The following is a 21,994-nucleotide window of genomic DNA, read 5'->3' on the forward strand; positions in this document are numbered from 1 at the left end:
CATGCAGCTCTAGAAGCCCTCGCTAAAATTTCTCGTAGGCGGATTAAAGTTGGTTTAGAGTATTCTGAACTGTGTATCAATCAAGCAGTCTCTTATTCATTGCATGCAATATATTTGTGTCGTTCTCAGTAAATCTTTCTGGACTGTGCGAAATGAAAACCTTTTCTATTTTCATGGCAATCTTACAAAAAATGTAAGAGTTGAAAATGCATAACTAACAAACGATGTTATATGTTTTGCACACCGTACATATACACAGTTCAGTTAGAAACCATGATCTATAATAATGGCACTACAAAATCCAAGATTGTTTTAATTGACTTTATCAAAATAAATATATATATCAAATTCTTATTTTAGGAAATATTTTCAGGAAAAAAAATATATATACAAAAATGAGATGGAGAAAAAAAATCAGAGATATGTATCTTGCACAATAACCCCCCCCCCTTTTTTTTTTTTACAAATTCATTTCAGGAAAGAACTAACACTATTTTGTATGAGTTAAAATATTTATTACTAGGCTGTCGAGATTTTGAAATAAATTATTATAGAAAACAAAGACAACACAATTTATACATTGTACGTGTACAAAGCAAACGAGAGTAAACAATTATTACATCAATGTTTTTAAATGTGGAGAACCAAAAAAAAAAGCATCAAAACAATATACATTGTTATATTAATGTCCAATATTCTAACACAACTCAAATTTGCAATCTACATGTAACTTGGAATTAAAAATGGACAGTCCATCTATAAACTTCAAGAAAGAAGTTTTTTTTTTTAAGTTCACTTGCTGGTTCTTAAGGAGACTGGGTGGTCAACATTTTACTTTTTAAGATCTGTTTTAAAATATTTTTGATACAAATGAATTCATTTTTCTACATGTACAGTTGAACTTTGATATCTTGAATACCGATATCTTGGACACAATGGATATGTCAAAGTGATTTGTAAATCCCAACCACTTATTTTTTAAGTATTTAAACCTCGATATCATGAAAACTCCGATATCTCGGAGTTTTTAAACTGTCTCATCTAGCTCGAGATAATGAAAGAAAGTGAGCGCACAAGATTGTAAGTTTGCAGGAATCCTCGACACGAATCAATTGGGATTTAAATGTCTATAACCTCGAAAGGCTATGTACAGGTTTCAACAAACATATATTATGTTGAGAGTCAAAGTACATGGCTATTCCGGTTATTAAAAAACTCACAAGCTTTCAAAAAATGGCAATGAGAGGTAAACCGATAACTAGTTGGAAATGTTAATGCAAACATATTTTAATGAAGTTATATTGTGTATATCCTAAAAAAGCTAGTAACAAGAAAAGAAAATAGTGTTCATTCAGCAGATCTAGAAATCAATAACAACAAATTAAAATATACCGGCATATTATAATTCAACATCATGTTATAATAACAAACATTTAAAACAAAAAAGTTTGATTTTTTTAAAAAAGACCACCAGTTGTATTTGAACCCAAAACACTGAATGTTTCTATTCACTAATCCAGGACGAAACCACTGAGCCATGCGAGACATGCCATTGTATGCTCTATAAAGTACTGTTTGAAACAACATTGTCATATAAATGGACTTTGTTTTTTATCCTTCAAAAAATAATTTGAAAAAGTACATAATTAGTCATCTCTGGGTCATCTCTCCATCTTTTTTTAAAAAGCGACATTTTTAATGTTGAAATATGTTATCTTTACACGTTTCAAATTTGTGGAGAGAAGACCCAGAGACAACGAAATCATTTAAGGACAGTTGTAAATAAGTAGGATTTTGCACGAATTGCATCGTGTTGCTATATTTAGACCCATAATATGATAAAACCTTTAGCATTTCAAATATTTTTCCACTCATTCCACATCCAACAGAAACCAAATAACGGTTATAATTCGAAAAATATTCAAAATTAATTGATGAAATTTTCACTCTCCTTGTGCGCCCAGATTCCTGCCGAATGTACATCTTAAGCGCCCACTTTCTTTGACAGTATATATACTAATCATATATACTATTATTTCATAAACAACATTTCCTATATCTTAATACAGAACTCTTCCTTTAAAGGAGATTATAACAGTGTAAAATGGCCACGCTCATCTAGCCCCCTAATTAAACACAAATTATAAGACGAAGTATAATATTATCAAAACTTAATTTTTTTTTTTCTATTTGTACAACGAATTATTCCCCTTTCCAAACAATTGCAATCTCTTTTCATTTTTAATTTTGCCGGATTCAAAGTCATGATAAGTTGAAAAATAAATATTAAATAAAAGCCAATGTGCTGCTTTTAAAATGTCTACCTATCTCATACTCCTATGTCAAATACACAAAAGATAACCTAAAGTGAAAGTAGTTTTACATGATCACTAATTTGGCACCATCACTCTACATCAGCCTATCAAATCACAATTCAACAAAACATCCCACCTTTCAACCCTCCCTTCCCTTACCTTAGCCCCCCCCCCCCCATTTAAAAAAAAAAACCCTACCACACCCAGGTGTTATATTTTTCATCAAACATCAACAGGTACAATTAGTCTTTCGTAAATTTGCAAAGCATCATGGTACATTTATGACTCTTCATACGATGACAAAATATATATGAGATAGTTATCTTTTATTTTTTGTTTTAAAAAAAATTGCACATTTTTACAAGCACGTTTTAAAAAAAAAAAAAACTACAGGAATATATGTACATGTACCTACTATAGCATTGTAAGTTTAAAATTTGATTAGGTAATTTCAACCCAGTGTACTTGCCATTACTTGGTTGTCTTCCCTTTATTGCTATTTATATCTCATAATTACATCATAATTATATCATTTGGACCCATGACTATATCATTCAACCTTAAAGAATGAACCCTGTATAAAACTCAAATAAGAATGATCACATTTCAAAGCCAGAACTAGACGATTTTTAATGTACTGAGTATGATGTTAATGGCTTGAAAAATCAAATTTAACAGTTTTCATGGTAGATTAGATGTTGTCCAGAACCCCCCCCCCCCCCCCGGCCAAAAAAAAAAAACTTTCAGAATCAATAATAAAACTAACTTAAATCAAAGTATATGTGTGAAAAACCCTGTATGCAGTTTTAAATATTTTAAGCAAAGCAGAGATGTCAAAATTGCTTGGCACAAAAATAAATGGGCTAAATACAGGCACGTAGCATCAGGGGGGCCCAGGGGGGCCTGGCCCCCCCACTTTTTCTCGCAGCAACAAATTTTTTAAAATTTACATATAAAAAATGGAATAATCATGGAGTTGGCCCCCCCACTTTTTGGGGAGTATGTAAAAAATTGATATGAAAATATGATGAAATGAGGAGTGAAATTGAAGTTATATAATACGCCAGCCCCCCCCCCCCCCCCCCCCCCCCCCCCCCCCCCCCCCCCCCCCGATTAGGATTTTGAAGATTTTGGGAATCTTAAAACTTTCCTTTTTTTTTTTTTTTTTTGGCTTGTCAAGATTATTTGGATGAGTCTGCCCCCCCCCCCCCACTTTCAAAAGCGATGCTACGTGCCTGAAATATATAAACTACATTAACTCACCATATTAATGAAGAATTTTAGAAAAGACAATGTTACCCTTTTAATACCCCATTGTCAAAAGCCACAGTTTTTTGTGTCCATTCTATTTCAAAATAGAAAGGACACAAAATTTCTGACTTCCAACATTTCAAATACCCTTAACAACTGATTAGTGATTACTATGCATTTTTGTGAGAGAAAATAATTCTAGAAAATCTTTGAAATTCAAGATAAGGAAATTATTACATATTTCTTCATCAAACTGACAGTTCGATATAATTTGATCCCTTAAAAAAATCAGGAGAGGGCTACATTATTGCAGCTATCCTATATACTCTTCAAAATAATAATTTGCACCAAACATCTTTGATAAAGTACCTGAATATAATGCACCAATAATTCCAAAAAACAAAATTAAAATGAAAAGCGACTAGATATTAATATTTCAGTACTAATGTGTCACAAACGAAGAAAAAATAAAAAACAAAAATAGATTAAAAAATTCTTTCAAAATACATGTACCTTATTTGTAAACAAATTTAGGATCTTCAATTCAAAATTGATAAAAGCATTTCAGAAAAGCTTTAGTGAAACTATGATTGTCAAAAAAAAAAGGACACAAAAATTATAAAGTTTAATATCCACAAAGGTTCTCTCTGAGCTAAACTCTCCAAAGAACTCTTTGTATCACTGAGCTATGCTTGACTGGCTGGAACCATGTCCCATTTTTTTCTCTTCAAACCATGTCACTCATCATGCAACCACGCCTCTTTTTGTACTTCAACCATGCCCACTTCCTTATGCCACACCCACTTTATAACAATAATCACGCCTGTCTACAGTCCAGCTGGGTTGTCTGTCATCTCCTCTACCTCTTCGTCTTCCACTTTGACAACACCCTCTTCTCGTTTCTCAATTTCTGCAAATCAAAGACAACAAACTCAATGAATGCTAAAAAATAGCTCTAAATGTTTTTTTGTTAATAACCTACGTAAGAAAAATCAGCTTTATATATATGTGTCCCTCCAAATGTTAGAGAGCGGAAACTGTGAATTTCTCTTTTTTTTTTTTAAGTTCAAGAGGCACAACTCTGTCAAAAATAATTGGAACAGGACCAAACTCAAACTCAGTCTTTATATTTGTATTTCACATCCATCGTATATCACATTTAAGTTGAATGTGTGAAACAGTTGTTGAGATAAAGATCATAAAGTGAATGATGACGAAATGACAGGACAGAATGACGGATATTAGATGAAAAAATAAAAATCGGATAAAAAGACGAAAATTGGATATTGCATAAAAACAAAAAAATTGGATACAGAAACACAGGTTGGATGTTGGATAAACAGATAAAAACCGGATAAAGAAACAAAGTGCTGACCTTCTGAGATGATCTCGAGTATGTTGGACTCGCACACTCGTTTGTACTCCTTAGCCTCCATCACCTTCTCCTCGTTCAGGTACTTCATGAAGTACTCGAGCGGGACGACTGACTCCTTCCAGAAGTGGACGTACTTCTCCACCAGCTTAGGGATGATCACAGCCTGTTGATGTTACGGAGAGTAAAGCGTGAACAAATTAATATAGCAGGGATGCGACATTCAGTGCAATGATAATTACTGTCTTTACCTAAACTTGAGGAATTAATATCCCTGTAAAATCGCGAGAAGCAAATCTCGCAGATTCTAAAACCTCACATTTATTTTTAGGGTTGAATTTAAGTGTTTATGAAGCTATGATAAAAATTTGGCAATTTTACACTCTAGTGACTTAAGGTGCCTCACTACACCTTGAAATATTTTCTCAAATCAGCAGAAAATTGCTTGACTTTGATAGAAAGCATGATGGATAAGAAGCATATATGTCCAATAGGCGAAAAAATGTGCAATTTTAGATAAAAAATGATATTTTCAATAATTTCATTCAGTAAACATGAACAAAAGCCCCAGGTGGATTCGAACTCATGACCTGCGGTTCACAAGCCTGATACTTTAACCACTGAGCTATGACGGTATACATCTGAATTGATTGATACAAACAGTTTAACAAAACATGTAAATCGCCATCTTGTGACGTAGTGTCTTAAAAAGTATAAGTCTCGGTGTAGTGAAGTACCTTAATGCGTATGATTAAAACGCAGAATAAAGCCCACGTACTCCCATAGAATAAGGAATCTACAGTATTGTTTTACACGCATGAACTTTCTTACTCATTCACAAACAAGTGTGATACTATTTTTCCCTCAAACTAAGAAGATAATTTTGCTCTATAATATATATATAAATCTAAATTTATTTTTGTGATACGTGTCCAGCTGGATCTAATAGGAGATAATATTTTTTTTTATGAATATCCCTCCAACTTGATTTGAGCAGGTAACTTTAACCCAGCTGCATTTTTAACCTTTGCCAGCATATGTGTATCTTAGAATTTGAATTTGAAATTTCAAGGTCTTCCTAGTGTTTAACTGCTTGGGTATAGAGATTTTACTAAGTTTTTGCATTATGTTCTAGAAGACTCATCACCTTTTTAAAAAAAAAAAAATCATCTGCATGTTCTACAAACAGCAACATACACATGAATGTAATAGAACCATTTTAACAAAAGCTTGGACTTTGGGTAGTTGTGTCAAACAGTAATGTGATTTAGGCCTGTCTATTTCATTGCTGGCCACTCAACCATGGCTCTTTGAAATCAACAAGATTTGTCTGGCTTTTACACTAATACTATGCAATCATAGCATATTTCGCTTGAAACTGTGTCCTTTTTAACTTGTTTTGACGCAAGAAATAGATAGCTACTTCCAATCGAAAGTCCAAGGTCTTGTTAAAATGGTTCTAATATAATGATAACATAAAAATTCCACTAACCTGCCCATTATATCTGACGATTACGTAATACTTTTTAGTTACATTACACTCGTATAATTCTATAACAAGATTGGAGGCAAATGGCGGCCATTTTCTAGAATCCAGCTTAAAGGCAAGTAGAAGAGCCATGAGAGAGGAATCATGGGCGGAATATAAGTGCAGGCGCACCGGTCTGCAATAAATAAAGAGAAAGTGAAAATACAAACAGAAAGTACAGATAGAAAGTACAATTCCAAAACAAGTCAAAGCATTCAAAGAATGAAATGAAAATTCTGGGTACATATCTATCAACTAATGTATTTACAAAGATACATGCATATTCTTATTGAGTTTTATAACATAATATGTATACACATGATACAATACAAAAAAAAAGAAAAATTAAATTAAATTGACACTGTAAGATTTGCGAGTGTCTCTGCTGGAATTCAAATAGCAGAATAAAGTCTTCTTACAATACCTCTAGAGCAAGAACAATAACTCTTCCATCGCTAAAATCATTATGAACACATATTACTGAAGAATTATTTTTATTCATGCCCGGGGTCAATGTTTGTGGGTAATCAAACTTTTGTTGATTTGTGGGGATTCTGAAGTAATTTCGTTGAGGGTCAATGTTCATGTGTAGTCAAAATTTTCCTCGTGGTGACGTAATTTTGTCAGAAGCAAATTCTTATTGGTAAATATTTACTAATCAAATGTTTGTATATACATTCGTGAAGATGTAAATTTGTGTGCAAGGGTTACCCATGAACATTGGTGAACAATGATGATTTCACAGTATATATATATATACACCTAACCTTTTATTAGAGAGGAAGTCTTGAATAGCATTCCTAAAATGTGCTATCGTCCTGCCAGTTGATAACTTGAGACAAATGTCATTTTGTAGCCTAAAAAAAAAATAATTTTACAGATAAAGTACCTACAACATTTAATATATTTATAAGCAAAATGAAAATATTGTTAGAAGTTTTAATAAAAAAACATCATTAGATTCCAAGGCACACTGCATCATGTCAAATTTCGACACATTGATTAACTCTATTAAAAAAAGGTATTTTCCTATATTTATATCATTAGAGAGCTCTAGATCTTCTTTTAAAGGAGGTCAATACAGTCTAAAAATGGCCACAACCATCAAGCCCTCTTTAAGGTACTTCACTACACCTAGACTTATACTTTTTAAAGACACTACGTCACAAGATGGCGATCTAAATGTTTTGTTAAACTGTTTGTATCAATCGATTCAGATGTATATCGTCATAGCTCAGTGGTTAAGGTATCAGGCTTGTGAACCGCAGGTAATGAGTTCGAATCCACCTGGGGTTTTTGTTCATGTTTACTGAATGACATTTTTGAAAATATCATTTTTTATCTAAAATTGTACATTTTTTCGCCTCTTTGATATATATAATTCTTATCCATCATTCTTTCTATCATAATCAAGTAAATTTCTGCTGATTTGAGAAACTATTTTAAGGTGTAGTGAGGTACCTTAAGGTCAATATCAATGCTCAAAAGACAAAATAAATCACTCTAATATATTTTATTCTAAATCTTACTCATGTTGTCCTGTAAAAGAATAAGTAAACATCTTCACTGCATTGCGGCTGATTCTGTCTTTATAAGGTACGAGTATCTTTGGAATCTCAAGTCCATGAGCCTTAAAAAAAAACAACAGAGCGCTCATAAAATCAATGCCATGAACGAAATAGAACCATTTTAACAAGACCTTGGACTTTCAGAAGGACATAGTTATCTATTTCTTGTGTCAAACTAATAAAAAATGATGTGGTTTCAATATGCACCGATGGCGTTTGTTTGTAACAACTACAAGTACCCAAAGTCAATGCTCTTGTTAAAATGGTTCGTAAATGTCATCTTCTTTTTATCCTTTGGGAGCAAGCTTGTAACGATTTCATATAATTGGGAGCAATCCTAACATTGTAAACTCAATGTTCATTATCATAAAACTCTTTCATTACACCTTATTGTAATCCGCTTTGGCCATTCACAATGTGTGAATCCTGAAAATTTTACTATTCGCGCACGCATTGCGCCTTGCACTACTTTGCTTACTTATGCAGTGGTAACATCGTGTAATTCTTATATGACATATAGATTACTGAAAAAAACGTTATTCTTAAATGTGTTTACCATATTAAGATGAAAATATTTAATCATACAGTTGCACAATGATTCAAATCACGTTTTTTCTTTGCATGTATGCATAAGAAGTTTAATCAAAAGTGCACTTCGCCTACTATGAGTTAAGTTTATTTGTTCTTTGCTATTTCAGAAATTAACAAAACAGTGCAAGATATCCAGTTTATCATGTTTATTGCCTGTATTAATGCTTTTGCATTACATTAACATGAAGATGACCAATGATATGATTTGATATCATTCCTTTAAAAGGAATACATGTTATCCAGATAATCTAAGTATACTTCAAACAAGTCAGTACATCAGTACATGTATATGCAAAAAAACTCTTTTTCCTATCTATTTTTCAAAAAAAGAATTTAGTTTTTCAGTCTGTAAATGTCATTAAGAACAAATACATATAATACTGTCAACCAATTTTTTCTTGCTGCAAACCAGTCCTGTACATCATTTTCAGATAATCTACATTTACAAGCAACAATACAGTTTACATGGCTAATAAAAGTTTGTTTCCAGTACATGTAATCAGCAAAGCACAGGCAACTGTGCAGTGTTTCATAATAAGTGTTGAGCAATGTTCCAGGATAGGTGTAAGGCAATGTTCTGCTTACCTTCCTAGCAATGATGTCGTCCCTGGCGGAGATGAAGTGAATTTTGGTTTTCCATTCTGAACCTGACAAACCTGCATTATATACAAATCAAAGAAAGGCCATTAATTCCCTTTCATTGTTTTAATTGGGGGATATGTAACGCCTTGTATGCCCTTGTCCTTTCAAAATAAGGAAGCACAAATGAACAAAAAAATCAAATATAATTGAAAAGGAAAAAGACATAAAAAAAAATTAAACAAGAAAAAGAATAACAAATAAATGAAAGAAAGATCAAATGAAAGAGAAGAAATAAGAGAAAGAAAGAAGAGATGTCAGTGCACACCTAGTGCTTTCTCTATCTCCAATCGGTCCTCTTTCAGTTCCGGTATGTTGACCCCGTCCACAATGGCTGCCCTGTTAACCTGTCGGAGCATCGGACATGTGTGTGGGTTAGGAAACAGGTGCTCGTCACTCTGAGTAGCAGTGTAGAACTTGATCTTCTGACCTATAAAATTTGTGCATGACATATAAAACTCAGTGAATGACCTGTAAAATCAGTGCATGACCTATACAATTAATGCATGACCTATTAAATCAATGCATGGCCTATAAAATTAATGCATGACCTATAATTTTGTCTAGGTGGACACAGAGTTTAAAAAAGCTTGTTGAAACTATAATGCATACGAGTGCTTTGTTAGTATGCTAGCTAGCTACTTTCAAACTAATTATTAAAAAAAAATTTAAAGTTATTTCTCCGTTTTATGCAAAAAAAATGTTTTCAAAGATAAAAAGCTCCATCTTTTATTACCTTGTATAAAGGGTCTTCAAACATTAAGAATAATTCTGTACCTGTCTTGGTCGTATACTCTTTGAGTTTCTCCGCCCCGAACACCCCTGCCAGGACACAACGTAGCGAGTCCTTGGTTCTGTTCATATTGGTTGTCCTACAACTGTAAACAAAAAAACACGGTTCAGGGGGGCTGGATGGTCATTATTAGGCTATGTTTACCTCCTTATAAGTAAGAGCTCCAGAGATACAGGATACAGGAAAATGATCAAATTTTAAAAGCTAAAATATTGGGATTATTTCCTTGATTTCTAAATGTTAGCTCATAGCCAAATTAATCTTTGGCAAAGTTAAAGGCAGATCTGCTGGTTTATTGATCACAACTTTCCTTAGGCCACACCAATAGAATTTCTTGTTCGTCGGACCCCACACAATTGTGTTTAAATAAAACTATACAAATATTACCCGGTATAACTTATTTATAATCTCGTGTCAGACCCAGCAAGCTTGTGTTTAAATAAAAGTATACGAATAATATTATTACTTATTACCCGCATCCAGGAAATTCTGTGCTGTTTTCTGTTCAATTTCGGCTCTATTTTTCACATTTTAAATAGTAATAATTAATTTTTAAATCAGAAACAAGTAGAATAAATTTAACCGTCTGAACAAATTTATTTTTGTACCGCCTAAAAATTTGAGCTATAAGAAATGATAACTTTATTATTATTTAATCTTTCTCCCGCTTGTACCTTTTTTCACTGGATGTCCGACGAACAAAAAATTAAAATTATATCGGTGCGGCCTTACCTTTATTTTCCTCTCCATGCACAGTGAAATCATTAATAAGGCATGGTAAACTCAGTTTTTTCAGATTTTGTAGTTACATCCAACTCACATATTGACATACTCAACAACTGGCCTTGAATACAATTTGAGTTTAATTTACCCAATAGCCATTGGAAATTAGATTTGCTGCTTTGTAAAATCTTCCGTAAATACATAAGCTGTAGAGAAATTCATACCTACTACACGGATTTGAATGAGCCTCCCACAAAACTAGAATTAAGGCATACTTTAAATTTCAAATTACACGGGAGGAATTCATTTCTGCGTAAAATAACGAGAAGCTTGCCTCGCGGATTTTAAAACCTCACCATTATTTTATGAGAATGGGGAACTATAAAAAATAATCATAATATATGGATAAATCTTTCGCGTTCGCAATTTTACATTCTCTCTAATTGATACAAAACTGCGATTGCGGAATCAAGTACTGGCGAAATACAAGGAATTTACAGTAATAAAAATTGCATTGAAAATAACTCAGCTGTTATAATCTTAGTATGTACGTACAGTAAAATACTTACTATACTAGGTTGGGATCATAGTCATACATCAGTTTCCCTGGACTCTTGCCTATATAGGCCTTTCTTATTTGCTTTCCCAGGTTAAGGGTCTGTTCCTGTCCTAAATAGGTCAACATTCCATACTGACAGCCTCCCTGTGATCACAAACATGTACAGGTATAGTTGTTATATATTAAGAGGGTTTGATGGTCATGACCATTTTTAGACTATGTCAATCTCCTTAAAAAAAAGAGTTGTATATGAAAATATAGGAAAATACTCAAATCCTAAAGCTTAGGCCATAAAAAATTAATTCCTTGGTTTTCAGGCCCACCCAAATCTGATTAAACATTTATGATCTAATGACATTTTTTCATTACCTGCTCATAAAATGTGTATAAATTGGTTCTCACTGAATATTCTATAGGACCATATATACTCGTCTATAAGTATTGTTCACCTATAAGTCAGATGCAAAATAGCACCCAAAAACGAAGTTTTACCCTATGGAAAAATAATCTAATTGTATGTCATGCCTAAAAGTCAGACCCTTACTTTCTATTTAAATGTCTACTCCCCAAAGTCCGACTTACAGGCGAGTAAAAAAACATTTTTGCATACATTCTTGCATACACTTGTTAAGTCACCATACCCTTCAAATGAGCTTCTTGGGCTAATACAGAGCCTGCACAGCAATATTTTGAGAGAAGAGAGTGAACAAGAGTGTGTGGGAGAAAATATGATAGAGAGAAGAAAGAGATTAAAAGAGGGAGGAGAAAAAACTGAGAATTCTGAATGAGAGAGAGAGAGAGAGAGAGACAAAAAAACCCACATTTAATACAATGTAATGTCAAGACCTGTTACTGACAATCATTTATTTGGAATATAGTGACTTTCACTAAGGAACCACATTGAATCCATTTTACCTTCAGTAAACCTAACTTCTCATAGTGAGCCTGATACTTAGACTCTGGTTGTGGACCCCCGTCTACATTTAAGACCTCGTAGTCATACAAAGTGTTTGGATAAATAGCCTTCCATTTCTTGCTGTCATATGTTGCCTGAAAGAGAAAAGGTTAATATATTCATAAGTACTAGCTGTAAATTCCTTATTTCACACAAGTTCTTAATATCGTGATTTATTAACCATTTTCCATCAATTCATGAGAATATAAAATTGCAAACACAGAAATTTTATCATAGTTTTATTCAATTAACACCAGTCCGAAATATTAAAGCGAGATTTTTGAAATTTGCGAGAGGTGCTTCTCGTGATTTTATCAAATATCAATTCCTAGTGTTTAATTAGGAATCTACACTTAATGTCTGTATTCAGTTACAGTTGAACTTTGGTATCGAATACAATGGATATGTTGAAGTGATTTGTGAGTCCCAAACTTTTAAACTCTAAGTATTTTACCCCTGATATCTCGAATACTTGGATATCTCAAAGTTTTTAATAACCAGTCCCATGTAGTTCGAGATAACGAGGTTTGATTGTATTTAAGCTACCCTAGTTAAGGTAACTCAGTTCATGAAACACCTGACTGCCATTAGTTCTCCCACCTATAACTAGATTTATATAGTACCTTGACCTGCAGCCTCTGGGACTGACATGTGTTGATTTGTGAGGGTGAAAGATCATTTGTGTGGGAGGAATATGACTGTCACACTATCATGATTGATTGCCAGCACCAGAGAACTTATTTGGCAGTGCACCTGACTAAAGATTTGGGGGCATGTGCTCAATACCCAATCTGATCTGTTATTATTTTCCCCCATTCAGTTACAACTTTCAATTCTGTAAACAAGGCTCATTAAAATGAACGTTGCAATTTTTTTCTTTTGTTTGTTTGGTTTTTTTTTGGGTGTGTGTTACATATGTTTAACTTTAACTTAATATTTCAAAACTGACTGTCTGACAGCGAATGATAAAATTGCAAATATTTTTATATTATTTCTAAGTAAATATAGATCTAACTTCAACTTGATTTTATTATTAAACATTACAACTACTGCAAATTGATGAGCCACTAATCATGCTAATGGCACTATCTATAAATTTTGAAAAAAAAATCACATGTGTATTGACACACAGTATATTATTTAATTTTTTTTTTTTTTTTTTTGCCAGTAAAAATTAAGTAGATTCCGAACAGAACCGGTTTCAACTTCTCTCTGGTTTACCTTTTTTTATTGAGACTGCTGCTCGAAAAACTTGATGTAAAAATGATATACCAGAAAAAAACCCAAACATAATTAACAATATAGCATAGCATATGCAAGAAAAACAGACCTCCTCGACATTTGGGATGAGATGTATGGGCGTTCGGGCTCCATGGCGGAATATAATCTGCACCTGTTTCAGCCTCAGGTCCGATTTTTTCACTTTTGTTGCCACCTTTTCAGGCTTGACGTCGTCATCGTCGTAGGCGTTTCTTTTGAAATAAGTCCATGCCCCCAATGCACCTGCAAAGGACAAACCGCCCACAGTCAAATACAATACTTTCTTCCTTGAGGAAGACATGAGACAGAGTTATTTCGAACAAGTTTATAAATCACAGTACGCCGAGCCCGATGCTTTAAGAAGGAAGGATAACTTGTGTTTCCACCATATTATAAGTTCCGGGAATAATTTCACATTTTGAATTCGTGCCGAAGGGTAAAGCACCACGATGACATTCACATTTGATAACAGTCTCAACTACATAAAATTGCATTACTTTATGAAACTGCCTTTTAACAGCCTGACTGGCCCAGAATTTTACCGGAAATTTCTAACTCAAACGGGTCGACAATGATATATTTATTTGGGGCTCAAGACCAAGTAAATACCTTACTAAGCTTGAGAAAGAAATACAAGCCACTATATGTGCGTCAAATGACATACATCAGTGCATGTACAGGAACACGTAGAAAGGGGAGCATTAAATGAAAAAAATATATATAATCATCCCTGCATGCAGTCAGATATGCAGGGTTTATTTCTATTTTTGATCTTAAATTAACATATTATAACGCGGTATATCCTTGTATACAAAGAACATTATTACAGAATTTTTACCGCAAATTTCATACTCAGACGGGTCGGTTATGAGATATTTATTCAGAAATTAAGTAATGTTGTCCTTATCATGAATTTACTGAATTGGTAAAAGGGTGTGTATACCATAAAACCAATTACATACAGGGACACGTAGACAGTGTTAATGAGCATCATCCCCGCAGTCTGAGATGACGTGTATTTTCATTTCTATTCTTAATCTAAAATAAACGTATAAAATATACATAAATTGTACACAGATTGAGAGCTGATTTTTTTTAAAATTTACAGATTTACTACAATTACATGTATAAACTAGAGCAGAGCTCGTGGCAAAGCCACGAGTAGGTCTTCCGTTGTTGCTGCTAGTTGAAAATATATGTGATATGGTATCAAACGATTATAATGACTAAACTTTCAGTTCTGCTTTTGTTATAAAAACGTGTTGTGATTGAAAGCCTGCATATAAAACGTGTTTTGAAAAAGAAAATAAGAAAATGTTTTAGGAAAACTATTTGTCGCACACAGTTTATGTAATCGTAACAAACATTATTTAAAAAATGAGATATTTAATGGCGAGTTAAATTTTCAGAGGGTAGCAAGCATTGTAATAAACAGTATGTACTCGTGTGTCATGTCAGGAATTGTTTTTTTTTTTAAACCGAACCCGTTTACAAAACACGTAACCTTTTCTGTAAGATAACTTCTTTATTTAAATATTTGTAAATTTTTGAAGACAATGTGCAATTTAGAATTGTTGCGTGCTGACAAAATTTACAGACCCTGAAACGTACTACTATACAACAACAAAAAAGCGTGCGACTTACGTGCGAAAAACGTTTCGTAATAACCGTTTAGCGTTTCGTGTGAATCGTGAAGCGTTTCGTGTAAACTGTTTAGCGTTTCGGACAAAGCGTGCAGAATTTCGGACAATGCGTTTAAATCATTTCGAGCAAAGCGTGCGAGAACCATGTGAAACGTTTATCAGATTTCATTCGGAACTCTCTGACAATTTGTTTCAAAATGGAGCACGTGTTTTACATTACATGTACTTTAAACTGTTTGTGATTGGCAAAACTCTCTTGTAGGTATTTTCATGAAAAAAAAAATCTAGAAGAAATGATATACTTATCTTTTAACAAAATTGAATTTATTTTTAACAAACAAAAGAAAGGTATATGTATTAAAAGACGACTAGTTACAGAGTACATGTATATATAACGTTTTTATACGATGTTTCAGTACTGGTACAGTTTTACCGGTAACGAATATTTGCCAGTATCGAATAATTTTTAGAAAAATTATTGGTGGAAGACAAAGTTGAGGTTTTAAAAAATTCTAGCTAGGTGATTATAACACAGAAATAAATATTATATCAGTACGTGAAGTTGTTTGCCATTTGCACGATTATTTACCGAATTGTTTACAAATTAAAAATGTGCCCCAGATATGAGCTACCGGATGTTCAAAGCAGAAAAAACGAAAGTGTGAAAACAATTAAGCCTAACTATGAAAATAAGTTTGTTATTGATCCCTATTTAGTTTAATAATTAGTAAATATAATTCATTTAAAAAGATAATACATCATATCAAATAATAATGGAGCTTTGAATGAAATAACGACTTCAAATAGAACCACGTGTAGTTTTCCTAGTTACGGTTCATTGCGACAGCAGTATTATTTGGCTGCAAAAATTGATAGATATACGGGAAAAACAAAGGAAAATGGCAACTACTTATCATCAATTACTATTATAAAGTGTTTGTATGAAAATTCAATATTATAAAGTAACGGAAATGAAAACTGTTCAAGTCCAGTTTCAATTTGACCGGAAAACGGTATGATAAAAATAACGATCATATAATTTGTTTAAATGACATATTCCCACAATCGTTTTTCCTTGTCCATTTATAAGTCCATTAACATGTACCTCTAGAATATTTTTGAAATTAATTCGCCTCAAAATATTCGGTCAGAAGTGATAAAGGGCGCTTAATTCGATACTGGGAAACGAATTCGAAACTAGGAAACTGGAGGGGGTGTTGAAATTACTGTCTCCGTAATTCATCCTTTATATTTTCGGAAGTTTGATACAGTTTAGAAGGACAAAGAAACGCGATTTAAACAAAAAATAAAAACATTTGGAATTTTGATCATAATAGTTGCATGCACGAGAAACCGCATACTGATTCGTTACCGGTAAAATGACTGTACAATATTAAAATTCGCTATACATAAAAAATATTAAATACAGTTAGCAAAACATGATTTCTGTTGGAACAAGCCTTAATCAACTTTAACTTACACGAGCATGTTTTGATAAGCATGTATCTTTTTTTAATTTATTTACATCGATAACTCTTATTGAGACCACTCGCGGCACACATAACCTCGGACATCGGGTGAGACCTGCACCTGGCTGAACCTGTCAATCAAACTCTGTGTATTTGTTTTCATTGGATGGTCAAGCGTCTCTTTTTTTGTCAATAGCCAATGGAAAAATTAATGACTTCAAGGTAATTGGAATCAGTATCTGATGAAGCACACAATTTAAATGATAGAAAATTTATGAATTATTTGAACAAAATTAAATGTAAACATAGAAAGAAAACATACTGATCATTTCTATGAATTGCGGGAAGTAAGTTCTTTGGAATCCCGATTATAGATATTTTTACAAGTAATTATTTTAATTACTTAAACCACTGTTAACGGAAAACAAGACGTAATTAACGCACAGGGATTTGCCTACAATGTACACAGTCATGCAATAAATTATTAAGGGAATCTTTACGAATGGAACTTAATTCAAATAGATCATGATAATCTATATACACTGAACGCCGTTATACATGTAAGGAGCGCCGGTAATATATACGAAGATTGAGTCAAAAATTTAAATCATTTTTATTTCTTGTTCTTTTCAATACAATGTTAAATTACTTTGAAAAAAATCCGAAATAGTAATTACAACTTTCTTTTTTGTTTAATCATTTGAATTTTTTCTGAGGTACATGGATATGTACAGAACATATTTATTTACGCGAATGATACGACATAGGAAAAAAATTATCGGATGTTTGTATAACATTGTTTTCTAACGAATGTGACTAATTTAATTTTAAATATTTTTCAACATTATCAATGTAAATAATATCAGATTTATTTCCTGTTTGTATTTTTACATCGTATTCTCTGAAACCAATAAAAATACTAATGTTAGAAGAAAAAATCAAATCCCGCCGAATAATGAAAAACCGATTTCAGTTTGTAATCATACGGATTTTTATTTTTGGTATTGACTATTGAGTTACGGTAACATTTTTTCTGGATGATTTTTTTATTTATATTTTATGTAGTAAAAGCACCATTCCAACTGTTACTCAATTACATAACAATTGATGACCCGGGGCTATATATGTTCTGAGCTGTGTGCGCTGAAGCGACACAAGATTCTTGGTCGCACGTGACGATTGAATTAACACAGACTGACCGAATAAACAAACGGTTGGGAAAGTGAAACAAAATGTTACACATAAGAAGAAGCCACCAAAAATGATTTTCGACAGATCTTGATATCGTTTCGCACCCCCCCCCCCCAAAAAAAAATACAGCGCGAGCTCCTGTCAGCGGGGCGGGAGGAGGGGGGCGGGGGGGGGGGGGCAGCAATGAGTTCGCTTCCATAATGAAACGAACATGTAAAAAAACTACAGAAGTGATTAATATGTGACCGACTGAATCTAATCTAAAGTTGTTTAAAACTCATGTGAATATTCTTTTAAATAATCATCGAATGCCTCAACTCAGGACATTCTTTTATCGTGCTAGCACCTACCGCAAACTTGTAACATGGAACTTTTGATTATAATTTGATTTGATTTTTAAACTACTTTGTACGCTATCGTATACACCAATGCTTAATCAACTGTACAAGTAAAATAAATTTATCTTTTCATCTTAAACCAAAATAATAGTTGAAAACATAATAAAATATAGTTGTGTCCGTGCAAAATGCCAAAATATGAAACATGAACGCGTGATAAGGTACAAGATCACGAACCGACCGCGGATCACTTGTCCAATCGTGCCGGATCTCCTCAGCCATGGGCGATGGATGATCATCATTTAAATGTTTAATATTTAGGGGGGGTTGTTGTTGTTGATTTAAAACATTATTTGTACAGTTTATAAAATATTTTATATAAACAAACCAACCATTAATTTATGTCTGACGATGTTTCCGATTTGGGTTAATATCGTTCATTAATATTCATTTACACTCAAATTTAATTAAATAAATACAAAATGGACAAACTTTTATAACATAATATTAAAACAGTTCTTGTATTTACGACTATATTAACTCAAACACGTTCATATGCATGGAAGTGTGCGTCTCGGTGTGCGAATCTTGTGTATAAATAACCGCAATGTAGTGCAGCCGTGGCTGAGATCCTCGGCCGTGGGCGAACGATAGATTACGTAAAGGTACAACGCACAGACCCACACAGCTCAGAACCCAGTAAGCCTTGAAAATTGCAGTATAATGACCTTACTCTATCAAATAGAAGTTATTTATTTTAAACTTAAAACCCACAATTTATCTATATTTATTATTGCTTTAGATTGAGAATGACATTGCTTTTATTAAGTAACTGAACGATTTCTTAATTGACACCCAATCGTTTTATCCATAAAAAAACATGTGTAATCAAAACGAAAACAATTCTTGGGTTTGGGGATAAATAAAATCATATATAAGAGACGCAACTCTCGTGTATTAGATAACCCCTGACCGCTAGGTAGTCCAGCCGCGACCATGGTGACCGATTTTCTCGGCCGCGGGCGAGGGAGAGCTTACGTAATGGTACACACCAGCTCTGATTCAAGGTAGATTTTAAATGTATGGAGTTAATAACTAAAATATAATGCATAGATTTTTTTTATTCCATATTTTGTGGTTTACTAGAAAAGAAAAACAATGATTTGTTTTCCAAATCCCGTTTTTAAGGGTTGAGCATTATAAGAACTTAACAACAATGACTTAAACTCCTAAAAAAACACGTATATTCTAAAAAAACAATTCTTATGAATTAATGCCGTTTGTATAAACCAGCATACTTTCTGCGGTGACTTTATGCCAGTTGTACGCGCAGAGACTTTCGTTAACTTGTCAAATGAAAACAGGTACATGTTAACATGTAAAGCTTTTTACACTCATACTACACAAATCACATACAAAATAACATTGTAGCGACCTTTATGATATCCCAACAAACAACTTTTCCAGCGACAGCCATATCAAAATCCTAACCGTTTTTGAGTTATTAAGCAAACTTTTTTAGGGGCCATTGGCCCTTAATTTAAGGGGCCAGCCCTTTTTTATTGGTGTCAAATGAAAGCCCTCTATATTTTGCACAACTTTTATTCTACATGTCTTAACAAAATATTTTTCGTTTAAAAGATATAAAGGAAAATATGTCTAAATTTTCGCACTTTTTTGAATCCTGTTTTTTGACCCCCTACCTTTTCCTAAATAAAAACGTAATCTAAAAACAAAAACAGATGTGCACAACTACAATGTCTCTGTTATTCAAATTCGTTGGATTCCCATTCCCTGCTATCATAGTCTCGGAGCCTTTGTCTGGAAACAAAAGGCCCTAAAAAATTTTAAAAGGGGAATAACTCTTTAACAGAAAGGGAATTCTAAATTTTATGAATTGCTTAAGATAGTGCTTTGTAAAGTACATTAGCCCTGAAAATTTGAGCAAAAACCGTTCAGAATTAAGCAAGATATGAAGCCTCAAAGTTCGCGTCTAGGAAGAAAAAAAAAAAAAAGAAAAATAATCTTTCCCGCACAATAATAGAAAGGTCTTCCGTTGGAAACGGAAGACCTTAATGAAAATCATGCCCCTGTTTTCAATATAGGCCTATAACTGCATGCTAAAATTATTACTTTTTTTAGATATACACTCTATATTAAAAAAAACAAAACGCCTATTAAGAATGCCTCTCTGAAGCATTATAATCATGATATCGAACAAATAATTTTTGACCAAAATCGTGACCATGCCCCTTTAACAGATACTTGGACTATGGATAGTTGTGTCAAACAGCATTGTGAGGTACGCCTATTTACATTATTTCATTGTTGACCACACATCCATGGCTCTTTGAAATCAACAATAAGTTTGTCAACGCAATCTACATATACATGTATCCATATTTCACCAGCGTCATTTTAAACTTGTTTTGATACAAGAAAAAAATTAAGAAAATCCAAGGTCATGTTAACATGGTTCTATATTAGTCAAACGAAATTTGGGATAGGAAAGCGAGAGATGACCATCATGTGAGCACACTTTGAAATTGTAGCGTAGGCCTACATGTATTTACTCATCGTCGGTGACCGACGTATGATTCACATCGATTCTCTCCATCGTCATCATCGTCGGTGACCCACGTGTGATTCACATCGATTCTCTCCATCATCAGAAACTTGTGGACTCAAAACCGTGCATGGTTTGCGACGATGGTATTTACTTTTTACCGACACATTTCTACTGCGTTATTGATACATGCGCGGATCTAGAGGGGCTGTCAGGGGTGTCCATATAGCCCCCCCCCCCCCCCCCCCCCCTGCAAATTCCAATTTCTTTAAATTACATTATTACAAAAATATGCCTTGAACCCCCTGGCAAACTCATCCCTGGGATACATCGATCTGTACACGTATGCACATCATGCAGACACAGCGCTTAACAAGTACATGTAACCTAATTAAAGAGCAGACACGAAACACGTCTTCAGAAGAAGCATGTCAACATGTCAAAATCTAATTATATTCTCAGCAGACATTTCGGATTCAAAGAAAGAACCGATCATGAACGAGCAATTTAGCCTCGAACCACACCTTGTTATAAATCATATTGTTTCCTTGAAATGAGTCTTTATAATATATATTTCTTGGCAATTGCATTGTCACTTGGATTTCATCTAATTTGTTACCTATCCACGTCTGATTTCTTACACTGCATGTGTTCCGATTTCGGATAATCAATGCCAAATCATGAATAATTTTATTGCATACCAAACAACGTGAAAATTCAAAGTACTGAAATTTGTCATTCAAATTTTAGACCACGTGGTTTTATTTGACCCTTTCAGTTTCGCAGTAAAAATCGTGCCTCGTGTTTATAGTCTATTTCACAGAATCTAGGTTCTTGTAAAATTTTAAAATCTAGAGGTTTATTGATTTTAAACTTTATCTTCATTAATTGGTGAATAAAATGTGGTCTAGAAATAAATGTGACAATACATAAATTAGTTTTTGTCTGCTGTTGCAACAACTAACATGCTTAAAAGAGATCCCTTCAAAGGATTAATTTTCGATCCGCGCCTGACCTAGTAATAACATCAATAGTGAAATAGACTATACTATTTTATGCAAAATCTTTGAAATGGCTCGATATACTAAGTTTTTATGCAAAACAGACACCCATTATTTTTTTAAACATGGTGTTGCACAATACAAGCATCAAACCTGGCTATGATTTTATTAAGCAACCCAATGTTTAATTTTCAATCACTCTACACATGGTTGAACACAAACGACAACTCTG

The 21,994-nt window shown here is 33.3% G+C and overlaps 1 protein-coding gene across 1 annotated transcript; it reads right to left on the bottom strand.

Annotated features, from left to right (window-relative positions):
• Positions 1-3,530: 3,530 nt before the first annotated feature.
• Positions 3,531-13,908, bottom strand: LOC105343517 (lysophosphatidic acid phosphatase type 6). The gene is made up of 11 exons (XM_066067218.1): positions 13,625-13,908; positions 12,255-12,389; positions 11,350-11,483; positions 10,042-10,142; positions 9,533-9,694; positions 9,211-9,281; positions 7,996-8,096; positions 7,234-7,323; positions 6,431-6,602; positions 4,942-5,104; positions 3,531-4,476 (listed from the first exon to the last, which is right to left on the bottom strand). Exons 1-11 carry the CDS (start codon positions 13,853-13,855, stop codon positions 4,394-4,396), a joined length of 1,443 nt encoding a protein of 480 aa, XP_065923290.1. The 5' UTR covers positions 13,856-13,908; the 3' UTR covers positions 3,531-4,393.
• Between the last annotated feature and the right edge of the window lie 8,086 nt (positions 13,909-21,994).

Source organism: Magallana gigas, chromosome 1 (genome assembly GCF_963853765.1).
Source record: "Magallana gigas chromosome 1, xbMagGiga1.1, whole genome shotgun sequence".
Lineage (NCBI taxonomy): Eukaryota > Metazoa > Mollusca > Bivalvia > Ostreida > Ostreidae > Magallana > Magallana gigas.